Source organism: Atheta coriaria, unplaced genomic scaffold (genome assembly GCF_025399875.1).
Source record: "Atheta coriaria isolate IRGN ID8LTWV9N9 unplaced genomic scaffold, Caltech_Dcor_3.1 hic_scaffold_9_pilon, whole genome shotgun sequence".
Taxonomy (NCBI): Eukaryota; Metazoa; Arthropoda; class Insecta; order Coleoptera; family Staphylinidae; genus Dalotia; species Dalotia coriaria.
In genome coordinates, this window is record NW_027045451.1 from 662630 (window position 1) to 672199 (window position 9570).

General features: G+C 37.6%; 3 protein-coding genes across 3 annotated transcripts; 1 reads left to right on the plus strand and 2 right to left on the minus strand.

Annotated features, from left to right (window-relative positions):
• Nucleotides 1–86: 86 nt before the first annotated feature.
• LOC135799690 (uncharacterized) lies at nucleotides 87–1688 on the minus strand. Its single transcript, XM_065312883.1, has one exon. It carries the CDS (start codon nucleotides 1677–1679, stop codon nucleotides 87–89), a length of 1593 nt encoding a protein of 530 aa, XP_065168955.1. The 5' UTR covers nucleotides 1680–1688.
• Nucleotides 1689–2517: 829 nt separating this feature from the next.
• On the minus strand, nucleotides 2518–3862 carry LOC135799756 (3'(2'),5'-bisphosphate nucleotidase 1). The gene is made up of 3 exons (XM_065312963.1): nucleotides 3728–3862; nucleotides 3039–3602; nucleotides 2518–2987 (listed from the first exon to the last, which is right to left on the minus strand). Exons 1-3 carry the CDS (start codon nucleotides 3845–3847, stop codon nucleotides 2730–2732), a joined length of 942 nt encoding a protein of 313 aa, XP_065169035.1. The 5' UTR covers nucleotides 3848–3862; the 3' UTR covers nucleotides 2518–2729.
• A 418-nt stretch (nucleotides 3863–4280) lies between these two features.
• Nucleotides 4281–7080, plus strand: PNPase (polyribonucleotide nucleotidyltransferase 1). The gene is given in 6 exon segments (XM_065312961.1): nucleotides 4281–4604; nucleotides 4738–5826; nucleotides 5880–6073; nucleotides 6130–6323; nucleotides 6325–6840; nucleotides 6900–7080. Coding segments are annotated over 6 exon segments (2244 nt in total). The 5' UTR covers nucleotides 4281–4476; the 3' UTR covers nucleotides 7023–7080.
• Nucleotides 7081–9570: the final 2490 nt, after the last annotated feature.

Here is a 9570-nt window from a genome sequence, read left to right on the forward strand (position 1 = left end):
CAGTCACTACGCTCAAAGGTGTATATTGGGTTGCATATTACAACATTCAAAGTTTTACATTTATTCATTTATTTCAAAACGTCAAATCAGTGTAAAAATCTACGATTAAACACTCTTCTAGCAACTAATATCTTCTTCCATCGACGTTGGATTAAATATCTACGCTTTTCTTTGTTAAATTTGTACAGGATCAACTCGAGACCAAACGTAATCAGTCCGCAAACCAAACCAAAGAGAAGTAAAGCAAACGAGCCTTCAAAATGGCGCATGGTGAGTACAACATCATTCGATGTGCTTTTTTCATAATCCATTGGTTTCCAATCAGCAGGCCGATATTGATTAGTATAATATTGTGTCCACTTCGCAATAAATCCAGCGGTGAGTAATCCATCAATAATATCATCAAACTGTTTCTTCAGGACGTAATTCTTCGAGAAAACAATTCGAAAAGTGTCAATATACACCACATCATCATATATGACGTAGATTTTAGAGGTGCCATCTTGATGCGTAACTTCCGGTGTCCCCGAAATGAATTTCACGTAAAATTCACCAGAAATCGTTATAAACGCGCCTTTTGCAACCTGATATACAGCATTTTCGCCTGATAATATTACATATTTATCATACAACACTTTATCTGATTCATTAAAGATTTCTCGATACTCTGAACTACCTCCAAGAGGTATCGAAGCATCAACAACCTCTTCGTAAGTTTTAATTTGATGCTGATACTGCGGATTCGTCAAAATATCAATCAAAGCACTCTGATACAAACACGAAACTATAATAATAAACAACGCGTAGGTGATAAACAACATCCGGTTCGCCAATGCACGTGGCTGCTTGTCAACTGCAAAAGCAATGGCTACCTGCAAGGACAACAACATGGCGCTGCCAAACGTGGTTAAGTTTCGATCATCAGCTGTAACCAACTCTTCAACATTGCTCGCAATCCAAATCAACACACTAATCACAACGAAAAGAATAAACAGGACCAGCCATGTTGACCAACTGAAGATAATCATGATCAACTTCCATTCTTCAACTCTATCCGCAGTGGGGACCACAAACAACATGGATTCTGAAAAGTAATCCGTCGTATAATCAAAATCAATCAATCGGTCTTCCTTTAGCGATACAGCCCCAACGCCAATATTAAACGGGTCGATGTATATCTGTTCCAGGAGTCCTGACCAAGTCCCATTGGGTTGTTTCATGCCCCAGGAGCCAGACATGCTATTCATTGACTTCTCAAATGTCACATTCAGACGCCTCTCGAATTCTTTCAAGATTAACACTTCAAGGCCATCGTTTGGAGTGATTACAAACGGTGGGATCTCCATCATAATCACAGGTATTGTACAATTCAACCGGGAGAAGTCATAATTATTACGGTAAACTCTTTTGGTGAAGACACCATGATAACAGGTGTTGATTAAGGTCAACATGGGGTGCGCCGCGCAATATTTCTTCTCTTTTGGGTATAAATTGAAGTTATACAGGTAAAACACATCCCTTTCAATGGGAATTATTAGTTTTGTTGTGAATTTACTCTGATCGAACGCTATCTGTAATATTTCCAACGCTGTGGCTCTTGTATCATTCGGTACATTTGTGTAAAACAGAAAAAACTCTGCTGACATATTATAGGGAACCATTGTTTGTATTTTGAACATATTTGCTTCATAATCAGCAATGCTATCAATAAAAACCAAGTAGATTTGGTTTTTTCTTAATGTATTAAACTTTTTCTTGTAAACTCGCTTCTTTTGCACCTTGGAATCACAATTTGCAATGCAAGTTTCAAAAGATGGGAATGTATTTCGTGTTCCGTTTGTTATCTCAAAGCTCCGGATGTTTTTCTCTGCGTATTTATGCAGGATAGCCATTTGATTGGTTAGAATTGTAAAGCCTGGTTCTTTGGTTATGTTACAATCCAAAATGGTGATGAGTTTATTAATTCCAAAGGCTTCTCGTGTTAAATTTGTTAAACAAGCTGTTGCTGTTGCAGTATCTATCGTGCTGGAAGTATTAAAAGCATCGTAGTTAATGTTTTGAGCTTTTGTTGAACTTATAAACATTAGATATATAATCGCGTTGGATGTCTGTGTAAGAACTGACATCTTTGATGTTTGTACAAAGACTGAGTGGAAATTTAATGTTTTCACTTCGTTGCTTTGCTGCTCAAGCGTGTCGAATGTCTCGCCAGGACGATTTGTACAATTTGGTGAGTGATTGCAAGATAGACTTTTGTGTACATCGCATTTCGGGTTAATTGCGCTTGTATTTCATTCATCAATCATCAATCAGATGAATTAATCTATGGAATGTCGTTAAAGCATCGCGTGCAGGCGTTCACACGCACGATGCGCTGTGTTATTGATGGAAATCGCTAAAAGTCAAACACGTTTCCTATTTAATTACCAACACACACAACTAGAATCAAATTATTGGCGTGCTTTGCCCAATTTTTCACATTCAGTGTTTTTCCTTCTACCAAAGAAACAACAAAAGTTTCAACACATTTAACATGCTTTTATATTTCCGTCAGTCTTTCATACAATTCTTACATTAAATATTGGATATTACAATTGTGCGTTTGTTTGGTGGGTCCAAGTTTATGTATATTACATTAACAACTTAAAGTTAACTGCTACAGTAGGCCGTAATAAGTAGGAATAAGGAATGTTTCCACATAATTATTGGAAGGCTTGGTACTATTCAGATTACACCAGAGTGTCGCGTACTTCCTGCGGTAACTTGGTTAATAATTCGCCATGATTCACGCCTTTTGCCGTTGCGAAAACTCCTCCTTTATTCGGATACTGTACATTGGCGTCGTAGCAATAGTATTCACCATGTACATCTGTCAGTTTACCACCAATGGCTGTCAAAATGGCTTCCGGCGCGCACGTGTCCCATTTCTTACAACCTTTGCTAGCGAAAACGTACGCGTTTGCTTTTCCTTCCATCAAAAGCATAACCTACGCAGATATTCTGTTAAATATTTTATAAATTTTATGTTTTTTTATTACCTTATAACCAGCACCGCCCACTTTGATGATTTCTTGTGGTTTTAAGGCGTCCAGCGCCATTTGTACCATTTTATCAGAGTGTGAGCGCGTTGTGGCCACTACCAAACCATTTTGTGGTGGATTGATGGGTGTAAACCCACCAACACCCATACCAACAAGTCCCCAGAGTGTCCTTCCTAGATTATTATCAGTTTTACATTGTTGTTGATTTTGTTTGTAATTGTAGTACGGCTGATGGATAACTCCGGCGACTGCTTTACCCTTGACAGCGATGCCGATCAAGACCGTGACGTGCTCAAGAAGTCCTTGGGTGTACTCAGAAGTACCGTCTAACGGGTCTACCCAGACCACAATATCCTCATCAGCAACTTTCATGTAATCATTGGGACATAATTTGGTTAAAACGTCTTGATCCTGCTCGAGAGTTACCCAATCGCTTGGTACCTCGCAATTGGAAGGCCCTTCTTCGCCGATAATCGCAATTTTAGGGAATTGTTGGCTTAGATTTGCCATGATGCATCGTTGCGCTGAACGGTCAGCTTCAGTTTGCAGATCATTTTTACCCTGCATCAATTTTTGTAAGTTTTTAAAGAGTTTTGAACAGAATTATCTTTTAAATCCAGTTTTGTTCAGTTTTGTTTCCAGTTTTCATATTTAAAACTAGTTGTTAGGTGATATATATACATTACCTTCTCAACAATGCCCAATTCACCCAAACTCATCACATCTCGAATGATTTTCCCAGCCCTGGCAGCTGCAGTCACTGATGAAGCCAAGATCCTCTGCAGAAGTGGACAGCTTTGAGCCATTCTTGAAACTAAACCGTCTATTCCAAAACTTTAGATCAATACGTTCTAAAATAATGAACAAAAAGCAAATTTAATAACCTTAAGATTCGCTGATTCGTTCCAGCAACATTTAATTCAACGCATGAATAGATTACGATTACGAGGCGCAATTCGCTGTCCTCGATGGTAGTTACTAAACCCGTTACCTTAAATTAAATTACGGCAGGAAAACCACTGTGTTTACATTTTATACGACTTCGATATCACATCATGTCCGTAAGGAACAAGCGAATGATTTGGAAATTATCAGCAAACAGCTGTGTTTGGTCAATCTGTGCCAGATTAGCCTCAAAATATAAGGAAAAATGCGATTGGGAACAAGAATTTGTTGTGTATAGTGATTTCTATGCAAAGAGAGAGTTGACGCATTAGTTTCTAAACGAAATTATGTAATTAAACATTCATTTAATAAGTAAAAGTCGCTTGTTTAACGATTTTATTATCTAGAGACATGCTGTATGTTTAAATTTATTAAGACTTGCGCATGTTCTAACCTCAGAAAATATTCATCTCTAGGCCGAAGTTTCTGAGAGCCAAAAAACAAATAATAGTTTATATAATAATAGTGTATTAATAAAACAAACAACAAAATGTTTAATAGTAGTAAATACACCAAAGTGCTGCAGAAAATCAGACTGAAACACATGTTAAATCATAGGAAAACTTTGCATAAAAGTGCGCTTTCTGCTGAAGAAGTTGATGTTCCTTTTTCAAATGGGTAATAAACAAATAAATTTAGTATTATTAAGCATAATATTAGGTATAAAGTGTATTAGAACACTATTTCATTTTATTTTATGTATGATATTTTAAATGTTTATATTTTTTATTGATAAAATGTTAATTTGCAGGCGAAATATGAAAATTTCAACTGGAATGTATGCAAAAATGTCTGATGGCTGTGCAGTTACAACTCTAGGTGACACTTCAGTAATGGTAACAGCTGTATCAAAAACAAAACCATCACCAAGTTCATTTCTTCCATTGGTTGTTGATTATCGTCAAAAATCCGCCGCAGCCGGCCGAATTCCAACGAATTTCCTCCGGCGAGAAATGGGCGCTACCGACCGAGAAATTCTAACATCTCGTGTAATCGACCGATCATTACGTCCTTTATTTCCAGACGGGTTTAATTTCGAGACACAAATTATCTGTAATATGTTAGCAGTTGATTCCGTGAATAATCCTGACGTTTTATCAATCAACGCCGCATCTGCAGCGTTGGCAATCAGTGATATTCCATGGAATGGACCAGTTGGAGCAGTCAGGGTTGGTATGATCGACGGCGAAGTACTTTTTAATCCCACACGAAGAGAACTCCAAGGATCTTTGCTCAATTTAATCGTAACAGCAACGAAACAAAATCTAGTTGTTATGTTAGAAGGCAACGCGAATAATATTCTTCTACAGGATCTTCAGAAAGCTATTAAATTAGGCACGAAAGAAGCACAGAGTGTAATTCATTCTATAGAAACACTTGCAAAAGTTACCGGTAAGAAAAAACGCGTTTTTGAACCGCCTGTGGAGTTATCCAGTGAAATTCTGGAAGCCTTACGGGTTTTAACCGAAATGCGCGTGAGGGAAATTTTTATGAACACAACTTATGATAAACTTCAACGTGATAATGCTATAAACGATGTGCGTAATGATGTAATGGAAAAAATACGCGTAGATTTTCCTAGTGTTGATGCTACGTTGATTGCGGATGGTATTGGTAAGATTATCAAAGCGGTATTCAGAAATCTAGTCTTAGAGGATGAACTGCGTTGTGACGGGCGCCATTTTGATGATTTGCGGAATATTTCATGCCAGGTGAATATGTATAAACCTTTGCATGGTTGTTCTGTGTTTCAACGTGGGCAGACGCAGGTTTTTGCGACTGTTGCTTTGGATTCACCTCAAAGTGCATTGAAAATGGATTCAATCGCCATGTTAACAAGGTAAAACATTAAATTATTGAGTAAAATGTTATGTTTAATTGTTATTTTCGCAGTGGTGTTAAAGAAAAGAACTTTTTCCTTCATTATGAGTTTCCGCCATTTGCAACTAAGGAAACTGGCAGGGTAGGACCTCTAGGACGAAGGGAAATTGGACATGGTGCACTTGCAGAGAAGGCTTTGACTCCTATAGTGCCTGCTGATTATCCTTTCACTATAAGATTAACTTCAGAGGTTTTAGAATCAAATGGTAAATAAAAACAAACAAAATTTTATTAAAAAACATTGAAACTTAATATTTTAAAGGATCAAGCAGTATGGCTACGGTTTGTGCTGGTTCCTTGGCTCTAATGGACGCTGGTGTACCAATTAGTGCACCAGCAGCTGGTGTTGCAATCGGTCTAATCTCAAAATACGATAAAGAAGATACAAAACACATGGAAGACTATAAAATCCTCACTGATTTACTAGGAATTGAAGATTACATGGGTGATATGGACTTTTAAAATCGCAGGAACCAGAAAAGGTATAACTGCTCTTCAAGCAGACATCAAAATCCCTGGTTTACCCCTGAAAGTTGTCATGGAAGCCCTCCAAAAAGCCACTGATGCCAAGAGTAAAATTTTAGACATAATGCATGATTGTATTGATAAACCGCGCTCTGAAAAGAAGGATAACATGCCTGTTAGTCAAAAATTAGAAGTCGAAGCGCACAAACGCGCTAAACTATTAGGTATAGGTGGAATTAATCTGAAGAAATTGTTCGTTGAAACTGGTGTGCAAGTAAATCAAATTGATGACACCACGTTTGAAATCTTTGCACCGAATCAACACGCCATGGACGAAGCGAAAGAAATTATTAATAAGTTTTTGACTACGGAGAGGACACCAGAATTGGAGTTTGGTGGTATTTATCCAGCGACAATTGTTGAATTGAGGGATATTGGGGTAATGGTCACGTTGTATCCAGGAATGCCGCCTGCATTGCTGCATAATTCTCAGTTGGATCAACGAAAAGTAATTTTGTGTTTATGATATTTGTGTTTTTGAAAGTTGATGATTTTGTTTATTAATAGGTGGCACATCCTTCTGCTTTGGGGCTGGAAGTTGGCAATGAGATGCAGGTGAAATATTTTGGGAGGGATCCTGTTTCCGGGTTGATGCGGTTGTCACGTAAGGTATTACAAGCTGCAGCGTGACAGAAAACAAAGAGTTCTGAAATTCATTGACTGTGTTCATTAAATATTTTCATAAATATCTTGTCGTCCCCTTTAAAACAAAGAAACCCGAGTTCTTGAATGTTTTTATATACAAACATTCAACTTATCTACAAGAAAAGATAACGGATATGTTTTACTTAAGTTTTATTAGTTTGCCAAAGAAACAATAGGTGGCGCTACGAGTCGCATTCGTGCATTAAATACCAGCTGTGTGTGTGGCTCACACTGTGTTCACTAACACTGAGTCTTTGCGTGAGTTGGCGCGCAGCAAGCATCTTATCTAAATATATCGGTTAGTTTGAGGCTAGATGGCGGTTGGATGCACATATTTGTATTAAATTCATCGTGGTGTTGACAAAACAAGATTTGATAGTATCGGTGAGTTGTTTGTGAAGTTATACTAGTTTCTATGTAAACTCTAGCATCTGCTATCTTATGATAAGCAAATAATCAGACAAAACAAGTATATTTACATTGCGTTCTTTGTAATAAACACGAAACACAAAGATGCATTTTATATTTCATAGCAAATTTAATGCAGTATTATACATTTTAATATCGTATCTAATCGATAATTATCGGTAAATTAAAAATCTTCAATTCGTTTTTACCTATCGGTTTTGGTATAGAAGATAATCACTTTCTAAATATCGAAGAATATTCTATTATTTCCATCGTTCAACAATTTGATTAATGCCATAATATAGATGTGAACATCTTCGAAGATTGTAATGTTTAATTAACTTCGTCGCCCTTATTCACTCATCTCTCGAAGGTGTAGATGTAGTCGAATATATGCGATGAACGCTCACTCTTGAATCATAATGAGATTCCGAGTGTTTAATATAAGGTCCCGTGCGAATTTTCGGCGAGTTTTAATTACGTCGCATTAGTGGCTTGGCGCCGCTAAAGCAATTAACACCCTCGGCGCTCGCACTCCACCCGCTCATTCACTACAGCGGATAGTCAGTCCCAAGAGGACACTCAATAATACGCGTGTAATATCGTCATAATTCACTCGCATATTGCGTGTTCAACTCGATTCACACAAAATCACATTTTACACACGTTTTATTATTTTAGAAAATATATCAGAGAAGAAAATAATTTCTATTTTATAAGGTTCGGGTAGGTGAGCGGATTACAAGCGCACAATACGTCTCGGGGATGATCCGAAGCCGGGATCATCCTCTTTGCAATAACGCCAGTTCGAATCCAGTGCATTTATACGTTATACGTTCAATAGTTCCAAGTTTGCCGAGGAATTTCCTGTCGATCCGAGCGTGAATGACGTTCCAAAGAAAAGATCCTCTCGTACTGCACCTTGGAAAGCCTCTTTATCCTATTATTCTCCAAAAACTGTAAATTTAACATAAAATTGTATTTTAAGTATCAAGTGCGCTAAATGCCACTTTAACCACGAGTAAACCCGTGACTAAAGTACTTTAGTCACGGTTTTGACCTTCCGAGACTAAATTTCCTTTTTATGTTTCAAAACCGTAAAAAACGTGGCGGAAGTAAAAAAATATTATTTTGTCGTGTCGGTAATTTACTAATTACTCTCCGTGGTGTCATTGTTGTCATTCAGTAAGCTGCACTCTGTGCTCTCTAGTCTCTAGTTTATAATTGGATTTGGTCCGCCATTTCGACCATCGACTCATCAATCACGATAGACGCCTAGCTGCTGTGAGCAAGCAGGAAGTCGGAAACAACAACCGAGCGGAAACAAAACGGACAGCGGACGAGGTATTTACGCGTAAATAATTACACAGCGGGCGACTGGTGTGTTTCCAGTTACGAATCACGCCGAAATCCAATTCCTGCGAAAGCCTAAACTCAAATGAGGTGCATAATTAGTTAGCCGTGTCACAAGCTAACATGACACTCAGCGCCACTCGTCCTTTAATAATAATCAGGCGTGGGTTTGTAGAGTTTTTGCTTTTGTCGGTTTGTTTGAGTTTATGTTTTGCGCGCGGATTTGCATCCGATTGCAGAACAAGTAAATAATTGAATTGAAACTTGCGCACCGCCGGAACTGCGCATCGCAGCAAGCGAAAGAAATTTGATTAATGCACGCCCTCGACGGAAATTTTCCTCGGCGAGACTTGTTGCAATTAGATTACTGCCTACCGCAAAATCACCACAATCAACACAACATACAAGACTTTGTACGTTTACCAACACCGAAATTTTATCAGAAATTGCTTAAATACATAAAGGAAAGAAACATTGACATTGATATTGCGTTAAAATCCAGTGGCGTAGCAAGAAAACAAACATAACCTTAATTTAAATAAAATTAAATAAAATGCGCATGCGCAACGGCCATATTGGTATTTAAAGTGTCATTAACACAAAAGTAAAAAGACATTGACATTAATACTACGTTAAAATCCAGTGGCGTAGCTAAAAATCAAAAATAACCTCAATTTAAAGAAAATTAAATAAAATGCGCATGCGTAACAACCATATTGGTAATTACACTGTCATAGACACAAAAGAAAAAACATTGACATTGATATTACTT

Coding starts and splice junctions, on each gene's coding strand:
- LOC135799690 (XM_065312883.1), bottom strand. CDS start 1,679: ATGTTCAAAATACAAACAATGGTTCCCTATAATATGTCAGCAGAGTTT.
- LOC135799756 (XM_065312963.1), bottom strand. CDS start 3,847: ATGGCTCAAAGCTGTCCACTTCTGCAGAGGATCTTGGCTTCATCAGTG. Junction 3,603..3,727: donor AATTGGGCATTGTTGAGAAG/GTAATGTATATA, acceptor AAATTGATGCAG/GGTAAAAATGATCTGCAAAC. Junction 2,988..3,038: donor TGGGCGGTGCTGGTTATAAG/GTAATAAAAAAA, acceptor ATATCTGCGTAG/GTTATGCTTTTGATGGAAGG.